The sequence below is a fragment of the Loxodonta africana genome, chromosome 25 (assembly GCF_030014295.1).
Source record: "Loxodonta africana isolate mLoxAfr1 chromosome 25, mLoxAfr1.hap2, whole genome shotgun sequence".
Lineage (NCBI taxonomy): Eukaryota > Metazoa > Chordata > Mammalia > Proboscidea > Elephantidae > Loxodonta > Loxodonta africana.
The window spans coordinates 22,264,054-22,285,628 of NC_087366.1; the positions used below are offsets into that span (position 1 = coordinate 22,264,054).

Genomic DNA, 21,575 nt, shown 5'->3' on the forward strand with positions numbered 1-21,575 from the left:
AGCCTTTGTTAAGCAAAGTTTTCCCTTTTAGGAGTAGGTGAACATACACTCAAATTTTTTGTTTATGCTAGGTAAAAGAGGAAATCAGGTAGCTAACTAATTTCTATTTGTTATGTTGTTTTTACTGTTGTTGTTAGGTGCTGTCGAGTCTGTTCCAACTCATAGTGAACCTATGTACAACAGAACGAAACACTGCCCAGTCCTGCGCCATCCTCACAATCGTTGTTATACTTGAGCCCATTGTTGCAGCCACTGTGTCAATCTATCTCACTGATGGTCTTCCTCTTTTTCACTGGCCCTCTTCTTTACCAAATATGATGTCCTTCTCCAGAGACTGGTCCCTCCTGCTAACATGTCAAAAGTATGTGAGATGAAGTCTTGTCATCTTTGCTTCTAAGGAGTACTCTGGCTGTACTTCTTCTAAGACAGATTTGTTTGTTCTTTTGGCAGTCCATGGTATATTCAATATCCTTCGCCAGCACTGTAATTCAAAGGCATCAATCTTCTTTGGTCTTCCTTATTCATTGCCCAGCTTGTGATATTTATAGAATCTCAATTATTAAGTGAAAATGATCCACATTGCTTGCTATTTTTACACCATTGTTGCCTATGCCCAGAGTTCCTGGGTAGTGCAAATGGTTAACGTGCTTGGTTGCTAACTGGTTGTAAGTTCAAGTTCACCCAGAGGCACCTTGGAAGAAAGGCCTGGTGATCTGCTTCTGAAAAATCAGCCAGTGCAAACCTGGGGAAGCACAATTCTACTCTGGGGTTGCCATGAATTGGAATCGACTCAATGGCAACTGGTTCATGGCTGGTGCCTTTACCCTTCATCACTCATAATTTTTTTATCACCCTTATTTGTTTACTATCTATAAGCCCTCAAATATCAGAGACTGTGTCTTTTATACAGTCACTCACTCATTTATTTATTCAACCAAGATTTAGCTATGTTTAAGCTCTGAGGATACAGCAATGATAAAAAGACAAAAATCCCTGTTCTATGGAACTTATAGACAGTACATGTAATAAACGAGTAAAATATATTGCATGTTAGATGGAGACAAGTGCGAAAGAAGTGAGATAGAGAATGTTGGGTGGGGATGGGGTTGCAATATTTTTTTATTGGGCTTTGGGTGAAAGTTTACTGAGCAAATTAGTTTGTCATTCAAAAATTTATACACGAATTGTTTTGTGACATTGGTTGCAATCCCTGTAACGTATCAGCACTCCCTTTCCACTTCAGGTTCCCTGTGTCCATTCTTCCAGTTTTCCTGTCCCTTCTTGCCTTCTCGTCTTTGCTTTTGGGCTGGTGTTGCCCATCTGATCTCATATACTTGATTGAACTAAGGAGCGTGTTCCTCATGTGTGTTATCGTTTTTCTAATCTTTGGCTGAAAGGTGGACTTCAGTTCTGAGTTAGCAGGGTGTTCGGTGGCCTTTTTTTTTTTTTCGGTGGCCTGAGTCTTGGGGGTTCTTCCAGTCTCTGTCAGACTGGTAAGTCTGGTTTTTGTGTGTGTGTGTGTGTGAATTTGAATTTTGTTCCACGTTTTTCTCCCACTCTGTCTGTGACCCTCTATTGTGACCCCTGTCAGAGCAGTTGGTGGTGGTGGCTGGGCACCATCTATTTCTTCTGGGCTCAGATAGTGGAGGCTGTGGTGCATGTAGTCTATTAGTCCTTTGGACTAATATTTTCTTTGTGTCTTTTCTTTCTTCATTCTCCTTTGGGGTGGGACCAACAGATGTGTCTTAGGTGGCTACTCACAAGCTTTTACAACCCTAGATGCTACTCACCTAAATAGGATGTAAAACATTTTCTTTATGAACTATGTTATGCCAATTGACCTAGATGTTCCCCAAGACCATGGTCCTCAGCCCTCAGCCCCAGTAACTTGGTACCTCAAGGTGTTTGGATGTGTCTAGGAAGCTTCTACAACTTTGCCCTGGTCAAGTTGTGCTGACATACCCTAAACTGTGTTTTGTCTTTCCCTTCATGAAAGTAAACACTTGTCTACTATCTAGTTAGTGATGTCCCCTTCCTACCCCTCCACACCCTTTTAACTATCAAAGATACTTTTTTTTCTGTGTATAAACATTTTATTGAGTTTTTATAATAGTGGACTCATACAATATTTGTTGTGAGATGTTTCTTAGATTTGTCATTGTTCTTTATTGTTGTGTAGTGTTCCATTGTGTGTATGTACGATAATGTTTATCCATTTATCTGTTGATAAACATTTAGGTTGTTTCCATCTTTGTGCTAGTGTGAATAAAGCTGCAGTGAACATGGGCATGCATATGTCTATACATGTGATGGCTCTTATTTCTCTAGGACATATTCCTAGGAGTGGGATTGCTGGATCATGTGGGATTGCTGGATCATATGGTATTTCTATTTCTAGCTTTTTAAGGAAGTGCTATATCATTTTCCACAGTGGTTGTACCATTTTACATTCCCACGAGCAGTGCACGATAGTTCCAATCTCCCCAACATTTGTTATTTTCTGTTTTTTTTTAATTAGTGCCAGTAATGTCAAGGTGAGGGTTTGCAATTTTTAATAAGGTGGTCAAGGAAGATCTGAGAATGTGACATTTAAGCCAAGCTCTGAAAGGCATGAGGGCAAACCATGTGGATATCTGGGAGTAGCGTGTCCCAAGAAGAGAGAATAGCAAGTGCAAAGGCACTAAAATGGGGAGTATGCTGGATTATGCTTGTTTTTTTAGAAGAACCACAACAGATCCACGTGGCTGGAGTAGAGTAAGAAAAACAAAGAATAATTTTGTTTATTCTGGTATCCTTAGGCTTTATCACTGTATCTAAAACATCTTAGGAATTAATGTATTTTTGATGAATTAATATTTTGGTGGTACTATAAAAAATATTGTCAGTATTTCATAAAACCCAAATTGTAATAAGTCAACTTAAAAAAAATTTTGTTGTTGAGAATATACACAGCAAAACATACACCAACTCAAGTTTCCACATGTACAATTCAGTGACAATGATTACATTCTTTGAGTTGTGCCACCATTCTTGCCCTCCTTTTCTGAGTTGTTCCTCCCCCATTAACATAAAATCACCACTCCCCAAGGTTCCATCTAATCTTTTGTGTTGCTGTTGTCAATTTGATCCCATATACACAGATCTTAAAAGAGCGTAAAGCTCAAGGCAGACATTCTTTTCTAGTTAAGTTAAACTATTATTTGCTTTTAAGAAGATTTTGGGGGATTTTTTGCTTTAAGGTTTAAAGATTATCTCAGGGCAGTAGTTTCTAGGATTCATCCAGGCTCTATAGCTCCAGAAAGTCTGAATTCCATGAGAATTTGAAATTCTGTTTTGCATTTTCCCCTTTTTGATTAGGACAGTCCAGTTACTTTTTTAACAATGAAAATATTTTGTCTGCTTGCCCTGATTTTGGTTTTATCATTGAAACAGGTATTACTTTTGTTAATTCAGATTTTCGGTCAGTTTCAGATGTCATGTCAGAGGACTCCACAACAGCATTCACATCTTCTTCTCTTTGCACTTCTTCTGTTAACGTGTTTTTACAAAGATCTGTAGCCTATAGTGCGTATATAAACACCGAGAAGTGCCAGCAAGCATTGTTGGACAGTATTCTAATAATGTAACATTCAGTTCTTCCAGCAAGGTTAACAGTACTACACACAATCAGTGAAAGAAATTGCTAGTTTAAGGACCTATTTTGCTTTCAAAACTTGTTCTTAGAGCACCACTGATAGAATTTGTATACAGTATGCATATAAACTTATTAATACTTATTTCATGTGCAAGAATGACTCCCTGTTAGCAGCAGAGGTACCCCTGAACACACATGTACAATATGGCAACCACTAAAAGCAAGACTAATTAGACCTTGACCAGTTCTCTCCTGCCTGCTACTTTCTTTGGTTCTTTAAGGTTCCATGTGTCAGCATTTCCTGCTCTTGCTTTTGACTTGTCAGTGGATTCCTTTGGATCAAAAACCTCTCTATGTGTATTGTTAAGCTTTAATTCTCACAGGAGAATTACAATATTTTGTACTGGTTTCCTGAGTTCTCAGCTGATTTTTCTTGGCATTCAAAAAGACATTTCCCAAGAAATACTGAGAAGGAATTCCTGCATGGAAACATTTACTTCTAAAAGATCTATCAAAGTTACCAGACTCTGACATTTTTAGGTTTTAATAGAATCTTCAAGAAATCAAATGTTCTCAATTGTCAATGCCCTTCATCCAGACACCACCAGGAACTCACTTGTAGTTAGTCAATTTGGACTGTGTTACTCATTGCAGTGAGGGAGAACACACACCATGGAGAAGCATAGACAGTCTCAGTAACAAGGTAAGAAAGAACATATCACAGGATTTGGGTTTAGGTTGTGATTTGAGGGAGACTCCAAGGAAGCAGAGAAGTGCTATAGATGGGATGCTATCAGAAAACCGGGCAATTCTATATATCACAATAAATCTTATCTTTTTTTTTATATAGAGAGAAGCAGCCCTGGTGGCACAATGGTTAAGTGCTCAGCTGCTCACCTAAAGGTTGGCAGTTTGAACCCATTAGCCACTCCGTGAGAAAAAAGACTTGGCAGTCTGCTCCTGTAAAGATTTAAAAAAAAAAAAACAAAAAAACCCTGCTGCCTTCAAGTTGATTCCAACTCATAGTGACCCTGTAGGACAGAGTAGAACTGCCCCATAGAGTTTCCAAGGAGCACCTGGTGGATTTAAACTGCTGACCTTTTGGTTAGCAGCCAGAGCACTTCACCACCATGCCACTGGGGTTTCTCCTGTAAAGATTACTGCCCAGGAAATCATATGGGGGCAGTTCTACCCTGTCCTATAGTGTTGCTATGAGTCAGAATAGACTTGATGACACACAACAACATGGAGAGGCCAGCATGAAAACAAAGCTGTGATTTATAAAGATGTAGCAGTCACCCATTTGGGCTGAGCAAAGGGAAGTTTGTTATTTTGTGGGTGGCACAGTGATCTTGTTTTTGTCTGTGCTGAGACAAACTTACGAAGTGCCTTGCTTTGTCTCATTTTATCATGGTTTCAGAGTGATCTTGTCTGAGGTTGGTATTTTGTGAGACTGTTTCTAACCAATAGGAGAGTAATATGTTCTAGCTGTGAGTGCCAGGCCAGCTTCTGAATGTCAGGGTTGTTTTTTTTTTTCCTTTCTCACATATTATTTAAGAATTTTTTTTCATCCCAATATAATGTACATACAGAAAAGTACACAATTTTAAGTCACTTTTCATTAAGTGAACACACCTGTGTAACCTGTATTTCGATCAAGAAATAGAACATTCCCAACATCCCAGAAGCCCCCTTTGTACACCCTTCCTTCCAGGTACCAAACCCAAGACTAACTGCTATCTTCACTTCTAGTACCACGTATTAGCTTTGCCTAATTTTGAACTTTATATAAATGGAAGGACACGGTATGTACTTTTTGTGTCAGGTTTCTTGGGCTCAATATTATGAGATTTATTCATGTTGTGTATAATTTGAATTAGTTCATTCTGCCTACTGAGTAGTATTCCATTGTGTAAACACGCCAGTTTATCCATTCTGTTAACGGGCATTTGGGAGGGTCCGGTTTTGGGCAATTAGGAATAGTGCTGTTATGTATGTTCTTGCATGTCTTTTGGTGAATGCATGTATGCACTCCTGCTAGGTACAACTGTTATATTCTTGTGTTCAGCTTTAGAACTTCTTCCCAAAGTAGCTGTACCAATTTAAACTCCCATCAGCAATGTATGAGAATTCTGGTTCGTCTATTTCCCACATTATTTAAACTGATCCAGAATACCCCAAAAAAAAGATGAAAACTTCCAAATGCAAGGGTTACTATTATCCTGATACAAAATTGAGAAAGGATACAACAAAAAGGAAAACTTCCAGACAATGCCATCTTTAAACAGAGATTCAAAGATACTAAAGATCAAAGATACTAAAGAAAATACTAGCAAATGGAACGAGATTTAAAAAAAAAAAAAGCATGACCAGGACTACAATAAATTTGTTCCAGGAAAAGAAGTAGCATTCCAAACTAGGAAATCTATTAATAAATTAAAATCATTATTAATTTATCAATGTTAGTTATTAACATAATTCAGCAAAATTGACTCATTTATTACTATTAGTACAATTCATTAAAATAAAAAATCTATTAACATAATTTCAAAGATTAAGGGAGAAAAGGCATCTGATAACATAATTCCCATTTCTAATAAAAATTCCAGAAACGGAAATATTAATGTCCACCCTGTCCCCATCTTCCGCCATCTACTTTTCATCTTCTATTATCTAACCAAAATAACTTACAGATTTGACTTTTTCCTTGCTCCTCTATTTATTAGCTGTGCACCCTTGTGCAAGTTACTTAACTACTCTATTTCCTGTTTGTAAAATAGAAATTACAGTACCTATGTAGTAAGGATTGAGTCCCTTAAACGGTAAGAGACCCAATACGTCGTTATTATTATTATTATCACTATTTGATTGCAGAAGTGTGTTCATTTTATCAGCCACTCCTTAACTGGACTGAGTGTCTTGAGGGCAGGGAATAACTGTGGCACTTTCTGGGCACTCAAGGAATGTTTGTTTAATCCTGATCCAAGCTGTCTCACCTTCCTGCCTTCTTTCACTCTGTTCCCTCGTCCTGTCCTTATCTTCGTTCACCTGTCTAAAGTCTAACCCTAAATGGTCAACGAGGCTCTGGTGGCTCAGTGGTTAAGAGCTCAGGCTTCTAACCAACAGATCGACAGCTCAAATCCCGTAGGAAACCCTATGGGGCAGTTCTACTCTGTCCTATAGGGTCGCTATGGGTCAGAACCGCCTCAACGGCAACAAGTTTTTTTTCACAGAATGAGCAATAACCATTCTTTATAACACTTTCTACCATTCTTATGATGCTTATTAGAGTGTTTTGAGTACTAAGTGAATACAGTACCTTTTTTTCTTTTTTTACACCACCACTTAGGACATAATGAAACACTCAGTAAATGTTAACCATTATTATTAATGCCATAGTTTTTGCATTTTTTAAAAGTTTCTTTAGGACAGAATTATGTCGTATTTTTCTGGTCTCACTTCATACTGTTTACAAAGCACAGCTACGAAGACTGAGTTCGGAAGAGACTGGTGCCAAGGGAAGGGATCCCAGTTAAGCTTATTTTAGAGCTCTGAGAATTGAAGGATTCGGCAGGTGTGGAAAGTAAGACACGCAAACCAATCCCATACGTTCAAAACACAGGAAAACCCTTAAGCACCACATGTGCGCGCAGGGATCCGCGCCCGTTTGGGGCGTGCTGGCCACAGCGGTGGAGAGGCGGGCACAAGCGGAACCTTGGTTCTCACTTTCTGTTTCCCGCGACTCTACTCAGACCGCTACACTACCGAATAGATGGCCTCCTTCTCCCACGCCCCCGGCACCGACGACCCATTCCGAGGACGGGTTCCGGAGTCTGTGACTACGAATTTCAACAAAACGATTAACGAACGCCCCAACCGCCGATGACCCTGTGTCCAGCAACGTTCCCCCAGCGAGCTCCCCCGAGTTCTCTGCAGGGGAAGACGTCCACCGTAGGCCCGCCCCGCTTCCCCTACCAGCGCTGAGCAGGGCCAAACCAGTAGCGCGCCGCACGTCGCCGCGCGCAGCCCCGGGCACGTGCCCGGCCGCGAGCTCAGCGCTCAGGCTGCCCCGCCTCCGCCCGCCCCTCCGCAGGCCTGTCCTGCCGCCGCGCGCTGCATGGGCTCCGGTACCTGGGAGCTCCGCTGCGTCCCGCCTTCCGCGCCGTTGAGGGACCTGCTGCGAGCCTGAGCGCTCCGCTGGCCGGAGGGAAGGCGGGGAGGCCGGATCAGCCGGGAGGGAGCTGCGGAGCGTAGCAGCGGCTGTCGTGCGCGCCCAGGTGTGGAAGTGGGACGAGGCAGAGTTCCGTGAGGGAGCGCGGAGCAGGTGAGCTTGGGTCCGCCTCGGGCTCCGGCTGAGGACCGAGGCTGGTCCCCGAGGCCCCCGAGCTGGCGGTACACCCGTCCTGAGGAGGACAGACCCGACGTAGAGGACGGACCGAGCAAGGTGACATGGCCTCGCCATTCCTGCCCACGGGGGCCACCATGGGCGGCCTCGGCGGGGAGCTGAGCTCGGGGGACGACTCCGGTGATGTCGGTGGATCCCTCCAGAGCCCCGAGACCGAGGCATCCAGGAGCCTGACAGAGCTGTTCGAGAAGGCTGCAGCGCACCTCCAAGGCCTGATTCAGGTGGCCAGCAGGGAGCAGCTCCTCTACCTGTATGCCAGATACAAGCAGGTAAAGTCGCAGGGAAGGGGTGGCTGTGGGAGAGAGACAAGGGGGCCTTCTCTTTCCTCCAAAAACCGGTAACACCCTGCATGGTTAATGGGTAGGTGTAATGGAGTTTCTGTGTGTGTGTGTTTTGGGTTTTTATGTGTGTTTGTTTTGTGTTTTAGTCATCTGCTGGGGATTAGCATCATTCTGGTCATGGGAAGGCCCAGTGTACTCTCCTGGGAGTGATATTTGGTTGGACACTGACAGTTTTTCTGTCTTCTCCGACTTGCTCAGTGACCTTGCACATACGCTTCCAGGAGCCTTAACCTTTACAAAATAAGGGTGATAAAATAAGATTTATCAGTCGCTATTGCCAAAGGGTTAGATGGAAATACATATGGTAATGTTAATAAAAATCTTTGCAATCCAGGAGAATGACATGATTGTAATAAATAGAATTGTACAATACAAAAACAAAATACTACTTTTATTATTGTTATTTATTATTATTATTTTTAATCCTAACTTCCTTAGACTTAGGTTTTGGCTGAATGTTTCTGTTAGATACAATCATAAAAAGTTTAGATCTAGTAAAGACCAGATCAGATAATCCCCTTCTTTTATAGAAAAAGTAACCAGAGCCCAAAGAGGGTAGGTAACTTGCCCAGGGTCATACAAATAAATTAGAACTAGATTATATCTCCTCTGTCTAAGGTGCTGAACTTTACCTGGAAATATGTATGGGTAAATGAATGAGTAATTCATATAAGACATGTTTAATTTATCAGTCAAAGAATAACTGGTTAGGTGATGGAAGGAAAAATAATTGCATTATAAATCAACAAATATTTGTTTGGCATCTTTATCTGCAAACCAAGTATTATGCCTACAGGGAATGCAATGCAGAAGCAAAAGCTTGGCGCTACTTGCCCTCCAGAGGCTTACAGAGTACTTGGAGGGTCTAGATGTGAACAAATAGCAAATCAGTGCAAGAGTTTAATAACAGTTCAGGTAAACTCCGGCTGTTTGGAGGGAGTGCTGGATAATAGCCCATTTTATTTTATTAAAATATATATATTTTTAACCTTTATTTGGTCTCTTGTATTTTAACTTTTGTTGATGGAAATCATTCTAAAAGATATAATTATACATTTTCCCTGTGTTCTTAAACTGAATATACTGAATAGAGATGGACTTTATTTTGAAGACTGGTGATGATTATTCTGAATATCAGTTAATGTGGCCTGAGAGATATAGCTGTAGGTACAAATGGTATAAATCACAGTGTTGAATGAAAATTGCCCCCAAAACTGGCTTTGGAGGTTGTTTTTTGCAAAAGGTCTGGATATTTATTTACCCTTCAGTCATTTACTGTTTTCTAACAACATTAGACTGAAACCTTTGATTATGTAACACGTATTTACTGAGCACTGTGGCACATGTGTGACTGATGGACGATTCTCTGAGCAATACAAGACTAATTTTCTCCAAATTCCTTAGAGAAGTTCTTTATTCTTTATAGAATGTATATTTATTGATATTAGCATCATCATTATTAAATGCCTGATTTCTGAGTCACCAGTGAACTACAATAACCTGTCAGCTTATAACCATTCTGTCTCAGGTATACTCACTTCATCCCCACAGTCTGAAGGAAGAGCGATCTTCACCATTTCCAGAACTTGATTTCAGGGTGTTTGGAGATATTCTGTATCCGAAAATAAAATTCTTCATTACTGGAGAATCAGATTGTGCTTGCTTAGGCATGATGCTGGGTTACAGTTTTCATCAGTCTGTTATAAATATTTCATTTTTAACAATAGCATCTTTAATAGAATAACGAAGTTGTAAGTCCAATATAATGCCTGCACAGTGGATCAGAATTTCTCATAAAACCATTTCTTTAAAACATTTTCAATTCCAGATAGCACCCTGTTTTGTAGGCTGAATGAATGAGGTAAGGTGGTCAGGCAGGAAGATGATACAAACAAGCGGAGATATGAACCTTAATTTCTTAGGCTGAGCTCTAAACTTACCTAACATAATAACTGTTTTAGCCTCACGTATGTCTGTGGTTCCAAAATCATCTTTAAATGAAGTTTAAAAAAAATCAAACCAGTTCACTTTTTTTTTGGTCCCTCTGTCGATTAGCCTACAACTCTGCCAGCAAAACATAACCACTTGACACCTGTGAAGACTCTAGGGCGATGAAAGTTTTAAACTCCTGCTGACTTCATTTTATAGGGGCCTATAGCACCAGCACAAGTGAGAATACTCAGCCTGTCCTCCTGCTTTTAACCTGGGGACATTTGATTCACTGGCATCTGTCCTTGGAAGCCTTTGTTGAAATATTCTGCTCTGAGGGCACTGGATGTATCAAATATATATCAGAGAGAGCAGGGTTCAGATGTTCTGTTGAAGTGGTACGTTTTTAAACTCTCCTTTATAGCTTATGATTCATTATCCAATGATAGGGAAACGGCTAGTCATGATGCCCTAAAATCTTGTAATTTTATTTTCGCAGTCTTTTCTGGGTCCAGAACTATTCATTGAATTTGGGAATTCAAAAAGCTTGTGTGTCAATTAGCACACAGGGTCAGTTGTTGAACTTTTATTTTCATCTCATGTAATGGTCTGGAGTTAGGTGATCTGGGGCCTGCTTCTTGAGATCATCCAGGGACCTAAGCCATTTCTATCTTGTGTTCAGCCATCTCCCCTAAGGCGGTACTTCTCAAATTGTGGCCCACAGAACCCTGAGAAGCCCTGCAACTCAGGGGATCTACAAGGTCAAAAATATTTTCGTAATAATAGTAAGATTTTATCTGCCTTTTTCCTACGCTGTCGTGGTGGATAAAACTGCCGGTGTCTTAGCTTGACTCAGGATAGTGGCAGCACAGTGTATGAGCAGTTCTTTTTTTTTTTTTTTTTTTTTTACTGCCATGTACTCAAGAGTTACAAAACAAAAAACCAGTTTCACTTAAAAATGTCTTTGAAGAAGCTGTCAAAATTATTGCTTTTTATTAAATACTAACCCTTGAGTACAAGTGTTTTTTAGTACTGTGTGTATATAAAGCGCTTCTGCATTATGTTGGCTATTTTGAGCAAAAACACTTACGTAATTATTGAGTTGCAACCTTAACTATCTGCCTTTTTCATGGAATATCATTTTTACTTAAGAGAACATCTCACAGATAAACTATGCTTATTCAAATTTGGATGTTTGGCAGACATTTTCTTGAAGCCTCTCCCTTCAAGAGAAACAGCTATGTAATTGTATTGTTGTCAATGATAAAATTTGAGCTTTCAAGTAAAGATTGGAAGCTTGGAAAATCTGTATCCATGAGCTTGACAGCTTCTCAGTACTTCAAGATTTTTTTTGTTTCATGAGATCAGTGGTGATATTAATGAATATGAACTTTTGCTTTTATATAATGAAATTTGTCAACATTTGGAAACTGTATAACTTAGTGAACCAGTATTTTCCAAAAGACCAATACTGATGTTACAAAGTCATGCGTGGGTAACAGATCCATCCAAAGTACAGGTCAGGCCAATGGACTTTGATGTAATAGATCATGAAAAATTTATTCATATGATTTCAGATTCTACATTACAACCAACTCTAAAGTTTTGGCATAGTATCAAAGAATCGAACTGTATCTGAGAAGCCTATTAAAATATTCCTTCTCCTAATAACATACTGGAAACCCTGATGGCATAGTGGTTTAGCTACAGCTGCTAACCAAAAGGTCGGCAGTTTGAATCTGCCTTGGAAACCCTCTGGGGCAGTTCTACTCTGTCCTGTAGGGTCGCTATGAGTTGGAATCGACTCGAAGGGGGTGGGTTAGTAACATATCTGTGTGAAGTCAGATTTTCTTCACATGCTTCGCCAACACAGCGTATTACGACAGAGTGAATGCAGAACTATGTATGAGAATTCATCTCCCTTCTACTAAAGCAGATGTTAGAGATTTACAAAATGTAAAACAATGCCACTTTTCTCACTGAATTTTTTTTTTGTTTTAGAATATAGAGTTGCTTTTTCATAAAATTTTGTGATTTATGTTAATAGGTAGCAGGCTTATTATTTTAAATGAATCAATACGTATTCTTTAAATGTCTCAGGTTAATTTTTAACATGGTAAATATTGATGGATATAACCCACATAAACAAGAGCTTTTTGGGGTCCTCAATTTCTAAAAGTTTTAGAAGCTCTGCCCTAAGGTCATTTTTCCATGGCCAAAGGTGGCTTGCTATTACCACATGCATGTTCTAGTCAGGGCAAAAGACAGCAGAAGACAAGTTCCCCCCTTGCCCTTTTTTTAAAGGAGTATCACTTACACACATATCCAATCCCCAGAGCCTAGACAGAAGTTTCATGGCCACCCAGCGCATTGCCGTGGAGGTGATTCCAACTCATAGCCACACTGTAGGACAGAGTAGAACTGCCCCATAGGATTTCCAAGGCTGTAAATCTTTAAAGAAGCAACTGCCACATCTTTCTGTTGCGGAGTGGCTGGTGGGTTCAAACTGCTGACCTTTCGGTTAACAGCCAACTGCTTAACCACTGTGCCACCAGGGTGTCCTTGCATGGCCACAAATGTTTAGCCAGATGGCCATGTGTCCAGCAGACACTCCCATTATTATAGGAGAAATGGATAACAGATATTGGTATTTGTTTCTGCCATTGGCTGATGTCTGGATAAAAAATAAAAATAGTAATAACTGCTGTTTTTATGATGCTTTATATTGGCATAGCTTATCTCATTTCATGTTTCTAACAATTTAGTAGTTCAAGTGATTTTAGAGATACCAAGATCTGAAACCCAGATTCTGTATAGTGTGTAAGGCAGAGTGGTGTAATAAAGGAATATTGGGCTTTGCAGTCGAACTGTGCTAGATTCAAATCCTGATTCTACTACTTCTGCTGTGTGAACTGAGACAACTGTCTTGAGCATCTCTGGCTTCATTTATAAAATGAATGTGTAATGGCACACCTCACAGGATTAGTTGTGTGACCCATCTGAGATAATGTATGTGAAGCTTTTGATCCATGGTGACTGTTCAAGATATATACCTCCTTTTTTTTTCTCTCTTACCCTTTTTTCTTTCTGTCCCACACAGCAGGGCTTTTCCTGTATAAGAGTACATTTTAATAACAGCCAGAGGGCCATGGTCATGTGATTAATTCCTAAGCAGATGATAGAAATGACGATTGTAATGAATTCAGAGATGAATGAGATCACTGCAGACTGAAAGCGCTCTTAGGACCTGAGCTCTGAGTGGGACTTGAAGGAGGTTGTAACACTTTGAAAAGCTGAGAAAAGGGAAGGCATTTCAGGTGAGGGAAATAGCAGGTGCAAAACAGAACCAGAGATCCTTAAGGCAGGGAGCGGAACAATCTGGTTGGGTGAAGGGATCAGTTTGATTTTAGCAAAATTCAAGTGTGTGAGAGTAATAGGAGGTAGTGGCAAGGTCCCCAAGTAGGTAGATTGGATCAGATTATAGCATTTAGGATTAGTGAAAGTAGATATTTTGTCGAACACGTGTCTAATATACCTCATTCTATATCCAGCAAACATTGTGCTTTAGATGAGGGTTTCCAGAGCAAATTAGTTTCCCGTTCAATAATTTTCACACATATTGTTCTGTGACATGGGTTGCCATCCCCCCGAGATGTTTCAGCACTGTCCCCATTACCACCCTGGGTTCCCCATTTCCTCTTGTCCAGTTTTCCTGCCCCTCGCTGCCTTCTCATCTTTGCTTTTGAGCCAGTGTTGTCCTTTTGGTCTTACACAGATGATTGTTCTGAGGAGCACTTTCCTCATGGGTGTTATTATTTATTTTATACGCCTGTCTATTATTCGGCTGGAAGGTGATCTCCAGGAGTGGCTTCAGTTCCAAGTTAGAAGAGTGTCTAAGGGCCGTAGTGTCCAGCGTTCCTCAATTCTCTCTCAGTCAACATTTTTTATTACCTTAAGTTAGACATTGTATCAGGTGCTGTGGGTGAGTTAAGAACAGCTCCTTAGAGGCTCTGTTGTAATGAAAAGATGAGACTTTACACAAAACTTTCCAGCACAAAGTAGAAAATGAAAAGTGTCATAAGAGATAGATAGTCTAAGTGCTATGAGATACTTCTGGCAAAGGGACTCGGGCTGTATAGTAAATTTGTACTTTTGTAAATTTCATTTATGCTTATTCGCAATGAAATAATCACGCTACAGATGTCATTTGGGGATTATAAGTAGATGTTGACCATAAATAAGAGAGGATTATTGTGGAATAGATAAAATTTATATTGTTGAGAAGTACTTGAAATTGTTTTTGCACGGCTCTTGGCATCTAAACTTACGTTGCTGAAATTCGTGATAGGGCACTTTTAAAATAATGCACTTTATCCTGGAATTTCGGAGCGCTGAAATGCTGATAGTATTAAGAATTGGTAAAAAAATATTATGAATTCTTATAACTGAACTTTAATTGCTTGTTTAAAAATTCTTCTGTATTATAAATGGTAATAAGGATGATATAATCTACATCTATAATTTATTTTATATATATATAGTTTGTCTACTAATTTAGGAATGCAACTATGTGTCACCTATATTTTTTCTTTATTACAATATTAGAAAACAGTTGTTTTATGCAGCAAGCCAAAGCAGCCTGTATTTAAATTTTTTTTTAAGTTGCTTTTGCAAAGGCTGTTAAATTTTGTTATTCTATATTGATGTAAATATTTTCTAAACTGTAGTTACTAAATATACATAATAACCTTGAAAATAAATTTTTCAGGCATTTCTTTGAAAAATAAATTCTTGAATTTTTCCCCCCCTCACTTAGGTCACAGTTGGAAGTTGCAATACTCCTAAACCAAGCTTCTTTGATTTTGAAGGAAAGCAAAAATGGTAAGAAATCCTTGGTATCTCTGATGAAGTTGTTGGAAATGATTTAGGTGTTTAGGAATTAGAAAGTAGTGAGCAGATTAAAGAATTATTTTTATATTAATCTCTCTGCTATAGACTGTATTAATGACAGGCAATTGGGAAAGAGATTAAAAGAATCCGATTTTAGCTAAATCTCCTAAGGGATTCTTATGCCCTGATGTTCACGACAGACATACATGCTTTACATACAAATAGCTTCTTAGAGAGTTCTTGCTTCCGATTTTCCTTTCCTATCATACAGCGCCTAATGGGTTACCACCTTTCCCCTTTAAAGGGATTTTTGGAAGGAGGAGAAAACAACAGATACTGATTCTTACTCTGAATATGTAACAAATGATTGTAGTCTCATTTTTTTTTTTTTTTTTTGCTTCTAACTCAAATGCTCCCTCTTATCATTTATGAGGCCTTATCTTAGGAAACCCTGGTGGTGTAGTGGTTAAGTGCTACGACTGCTAACCAGAAGGTTGGCAGTTCAGATCCACCAGGTGGTCTTTGGAAACTGTGGGGCAGTTCTACTCTGTTTTATAGGGTCACTATGAGTTGGAATCGACTCGATGGCAGCAGGTTATCTTCTCTTACCTTGTCTATGTTAAAAAAGAGAAATTGCATACAATAGAGAACCTTCGTTATAGAAAGGAGGACTTTTGGAGCCTCAGCCCTGGAATTAAAAGAAGTATAGAAGGTTGGGTTAAAAAAAAAAGAACAAAGATGGACTGCGGCTGTTGAGAGAGGAAGTGCTAAGAACGATGAATTCTAACTTTACACTCTAGAGTAATGCTACTCAAAGTCTGGAAACCCTGGTGGTGTAGTGGTTAAGAGCTACAGCTGCTAACCAAGAGGTTGGCAGTTTAAATCCATCAGGTGTGCCTTGGAAACCATATGGGGCAGTTCTACTCTGTCTATAGGGTCCAAGTATGTGGCAGTTGTACTCTGCCCTGTAGGGTGCGACTGTGAGTCAGAATCGACTTGACAGCAATGGGTTTGGTTTTTTTTTTTTAATTTATGAAATTTTAGAGTTTCACCATTGTTTTTTCCTATACCCTGCCTGTTTCTCCATTGTTTTTAGCAATTAAAAAAAGTTTAGATTTTATATCCATCATGTTGTTGTGTGCCATGGAGTTGATTCTGACTCACAGCAGCCCTGTAGGACAGAGTAGAACTGCTCCATAGGGTTTCCAGGGAGTAGCTGGTAGATTTGAACGGCCGACCTTTTGGTTAGCAGTGGTAGCTCTTAACAACTTCACCACCAGGGCTTCACGACTACTATAATAATAATTAATTCAGGTAAGAATCATCAATGGATGCTAAAGCCATTAGATGAAAAACTATTGGGGAACAATATTTACAGTCTGATTCACAGTTTGCTTACTAATTACAAAGGTGAAATCTAGCAGACACTGCTTTTACCAAGTCATCAGTCTTATCACTGTTGATGGGACAAACTGACATCATGTGCCCCTGACGTGATGCATTGTAAAGAACATACCATCCATATATATTGCTTTTGCCATTTTAATCATGATGAACCATTTTTGGCAAGAACACTGTATAGGTGAGGAAACAATCACAAATCCAGATTGAGAGATATTTGGTAAAACAGTTTTAGAAAAGGTCAATATCATGAAAGAAAAAAAAGGCTAATAATACATGGAACTCAGTGCTATGTGTGAATCTTGACTGGTTTATGGTCTGGGGGAAGAAAGCTATAAAGGACATTATTGGGACAGTAATACTGAAATTTGAATATGGTCTATATATTAGATAATATTTATTTTATGTTTCCTGAGTTTGATACATGCCGTATACATATATATGTCATATTCATATATATCAGCGTGTGTGTGTATAAAATACATGTAAAGTATTACAATTTATAAAAGTAACTCTCAGGAGATTTAGTAAAAATAAGTTTAGAAAACCTCAGAAAGGATGTCATATTCCTCATAGGAGCAGAAAGGTAGTGAAAAAACCGAAAAAACTATGGGACTGAGTTCTGTTTTACAGTTGGTCAGGGAGATAGAGAGACCCTGGTTGGGAGTAGAAAGAATTGGCAGGGAAAAACCAAGAAGGAGGCCTATCCTAGCAGCTTGTAGAAAAACAGAAAGGGTTGACCTAGAAGGAGGCTCAGGACTAAAACATTACTCTTGGTATTTATACTGTAAGAAGTCCCTACCATTTTACTCGTTAGTATTCTTATCTCTGCACTTACCACCCCTCACTTCTGAAGTCCCTGGCCGAGGCCTCAGGATTCACTACTTGTAGCTTATAGATGAGATAACACAGAAAGAGAAGGTATCTTTCTTGCACCTGAAGTAAGAAATCTGGAAGCATTTTCCCAGGGAGTATTTTGTGTGATGATTAGTTTCTACACCACTGATGCTGTTGTTGTTAGATGCTGTCCGGTTGATTCTGACTCATGGCAACTCCGTGTGTGCAGAGTCGAACTGTCCTGTAAGGTTGTCAAGGCTGGCCTTTTGGATGCAGATCACTAGGCCCGTCTTCCAAGGCATCTCTGGGTAGATTCGAACTGCCAACCTTTCAGCTGTTAGTTGAGCATGTAACTGTTGGCACCACCCGGGGACTGCTGATGAGAACTACCTCTCTTGGTTTATGGACCATGCGTTCTCAGCAAGGGTGAAAATTGTGTTTTGGGGGCGAGTAATAAAATCCTAGATATTAAAATAGTTTATAGATAGGTAGTTAGGTAGGTAGGTAGCTGTTACCGAGTTGACTCCTACTCATGATGACCTTATGTACAAGAGAACAAAATGTTGCCTGGCCATTCTCATGATCACCTTCATGTTCCAGTCCCTTGTCGTGGCTGTTGTGCCAGTCCATCTCACCAAGGGCCTCCCTCACCTTCACTGGCCCTCTGCTTCACCAAACATCATGTCCTCCACCAGCAGTTGATCCCTCCTGATGACGTGTCCAAAGCAAGCTAGCAGACAGTGTTCTACTGTGATCCATAAGGTTTTCATTGGTTAATTTTTGGGAGTAGAGCACCAGACCATTCTTCTTAGCCTGTCTTAGTCTGGAAGCTCCGCTGAAACCTGTCCCCAACAAGTAACCCCAACTGGTATTTAAAATAACAGCCACGTAGTTGCCAGTATCACAGTAACATGTGAGCCATCACAGCATGACAAACTGATAGATGGGGGTGTACAGTGGTTTATAGTCACTTAAAATTTAACAAATATGCAGTGTATTGACTCGACGGCACTGAGTTACTGGGTATCTGTGTCATTAAAATATCATAGAGGAGGATGATTAGGAAGAAATGTCTAAAAAGGCTTGTCAGGTAGGGCCATGAGGGAAAGGGAGGTCAAAAAACCATTATGGACCAATGTAAATGCAAAAAGAAAGGGCTGCTCATCCATGGTTTATTATCTCAAGATCCCCAGATTGTTAAAATGTGTAAGTTATTTTTATTAATAAAAAATATGCTTTTTATGTTAATTACGTAGTTAATGACAGGTCATTTTGGATATTCTGTACCATAGGGAAGCATGGAAAGCACTTGGTGATTCAAGCCCCAGCCAAGCAATGCAGGAATATATCGCAGTAGTTAAAAAATTAGATCCAGGTTGGAATCCTCAGGTAAGACTTAATGATTGTAAATGATACTTTCTAAAAACATACCATCTTTCTTTCGCATTTTTAAAACTAAACTTAGGCATAAATAACATTCCCAAAGCTTTTTTTCTCAATTCAAAAAATTATAAAATCAATGCAACATTTACCTATCTAAAAATACTATTGCTTAAATATTAGCATAGCCAATTACTAATACTGAGAATTTCTCTGAATTGTATTGAATTATTAAAAGATAATAATTTCCAATCATGTAAAAACTGAATTCGTTTCAGAATTTGAAAGAATTTAACTTGAGATCATCGTTATCTTGGGAAAAGGAAAGTTTTTTGGATTTTTTTTTTCAATGAGTACCCTCTGTGCAAGTACACAATGCTTATTGATAGGGATAAAAGATGAATAAGACATGGTTTCTGTTACTGTGTAGCTTAAAGAAGGCTGGAGAAGATTAAACATATAACACAAGTGCTAGGGAGTCCGGTGGAAGAAAAGATTACCGTGGACTTTGGAGGTATCAGATATTGTTCATTTACATATACCCTTTTTTTTTTTTAAGTATACTTATTGGAGAACCTTTGAAAGCATATAGAAAGAATTTTTAAAAGGTGAAGTTGCTATTTTACTAAAAATTTTTTCCTAAATTTTATTTATTTTGCTGATGTTTTGAGAATACACAGCAAAACATACACCAATTGAACAGTTTCTACATGTACAATTTAGTGACATTGTTTATATTCTTTGAGTTGTGCAACCATTCTCACCCTTTTTAACACAAACTCACTGTCCCCTAAGGTTTCTATCTAGACTTTTGTGTTGCCGTTGTCAATTTGATGCCATATAGATAGTTCTTAAAAGAGCATAATTCCCAAGGCAGATCTTTTTCACTAGTTAAGCTAAACTGTTGTTTGGTTTTAAGATGACTTCAGGGGATATTTTTGGTGTAAGGCTTACAGATTATCTCAGGGCAATAGTTTTAGGGGTTCAGCCACCATCCATAGCTCCAGAAAGTCTAGAGTCCATGACAGTTTGAAATTCTGTTCTCCATTTCCCCCCTTTTGGTCAGGATTCTTCTAAGAAATCTTTAATCGAAATGCTCAGTAATGGTAGCCAGGCACCATCCAGTTCTTCTGGTCTCATTGCAAAGGAGGCAGTTGCTTTTGGATGCATTTAGCCACACATTCCCTATCCTCCTCCCTCTTATTCCTGTCTCTCCATGTTCCTCTGTTGCTCCAGGTGAGTAGAGACCAATTGTTTTGCCTTGGACGATTGCTTGGAAGCTTTTAAGACCGCAGGCACCACGCAACAAACTAGGAGGTAAAACAGAAGCGCTAAACACATTATTAGGTCAGTTAGCTGGGATATCCCATGAAACCATGACCCTAAACCTCTAAACCAAGGAACCAAATCCTATGAGGTGTTTGGTTGTACACAAGCAGCTACTCATTTTTATTTTTTGGCATTGTCGTAAATATATCTATTCCACAACTTTTGCCAATTCAAGTTTTTAGTTATACAACTTATTGACTGCAATTAAAATAATCGGTCATGCAACTCCACCCTTAGTCAATGCAATTTTTCTGTCACTGTTAACCCCCCTTTTCCTCCTCCCTCCTGCTCCTAGTAACCACTAATAAACTTTGGTCTCTATGTATTTGCCTGTTCTTTTGTGTTTATATAAGTGAGGTCATATAATATTTGTCCTTTTGTGATTGGCTTATTTTGTTCAGCATAATGTCTTCAGGCTCCATCCATGCTATAATGTGCGTCAAGACTTTATTTCTACTACTGGCTGAGTAGTATTCCATTGTATGTATGTACCACATATTGTGTATCCATTCATCTGTTGATGGGCACTTAGGTCGTTTCCACCTTTTGGCTGCTGTAAATAGTGCTGCAATGAACATTGGTGTACAAGTCTTTTTTTGAGTCTCTGCTTTCAAGTTTTTTGAACATATACCTAGGAATGGAATTGCTGGGTCACATGGTAGTTCTATTTTCAATTTCTAAGGAACCACCACACTCTTTTCCAGAACAGCTATAGCATTTTGCATTCCCACCAGCAATGGATAAGGTTTCCATTTTTCCTATATCCTCACAGACATTTGTTATTTTCTGATTTTTTTTTTTTTAATATTAGCCGCCCTAGTCGGAGTGAAACGATATCTCACTGTGGTTTTGATTTGCATCTCTCTTATGGCTAATAATGCTGAGCATCTTTTCATGTGTTTGGTGGCTATGTGAATGTCCTCTTTGGTGAAATGTCTATTCAAGTCTTTTGCCCATTTTGTGATTGGGTTGTTTATCTTCTTGTGGTTAAGTTGTCAAAGTTTTCTATGTATTTTGGTTATTAGATTCTTGTTGGATATATGGTTTCTGAAGATATTCTCCTGGTTGGTAGCTTGTCTTTTTACTTTTTTGGTAAAGTCTTTTGATGAACAAGAACTTAATTTTTCTGAGGTCCCATTTATTTATTTTGTCTTTTGCTGTTTGTGTTTTTGTTATTACACTAGATATTTCATTGTTGAAAGCTAGGCCTGACAGCATTGCCTCTGCTTGTTCTTCTGAGAATTTTATGGTTTCAGCTTGCACATTTAGGTCTTTAATCCATTTTGAGTTTGTTTTTTGTGTCTGGTGTGAGGCCAGGATCCTGTTTCATTTTTCTGCATGTTGAAATCCAATTTTCCCAGCACCATTTATTGAAGAGACTCTTCTTTCCCCATCTGATGGACTTAGCAGCTTTGTAAAAAATCAGTTG

General features: G+C 39.2%; 1 protein-coding gene across 1 annotated transcript in view; it reads left to right on the forward strand.

The window, feature by feature from the left end:
* The first annotated feature begins 7,750 nt into the window (after positions 1-7,750).
* Positions 7,751-21,575, forward strand: part of ACBD6 (acyl-CoA binding domain containing 6) — a 296,302-nt gene continuing 282,477 nt past the window's right edge. Inside the window, exons 1-3 of the mRNA XM_003410973.4 lie at positions 7,751-8,308; positions 15,126-15,190; positions 18,730-18,826. Coding sequence (XP_003411021.1) covers positions 8,084-8,308; positions 15,126-15,190; positions 18,730-18,826 — 387 coding nt within the window. The 5' untranslated portion in view covers positions 7,751-8,083. The remainder of the gene's footprint in view (positions 8,309-15,125; positions 15,191-18,729; positions 18,827-21,575) is intronic.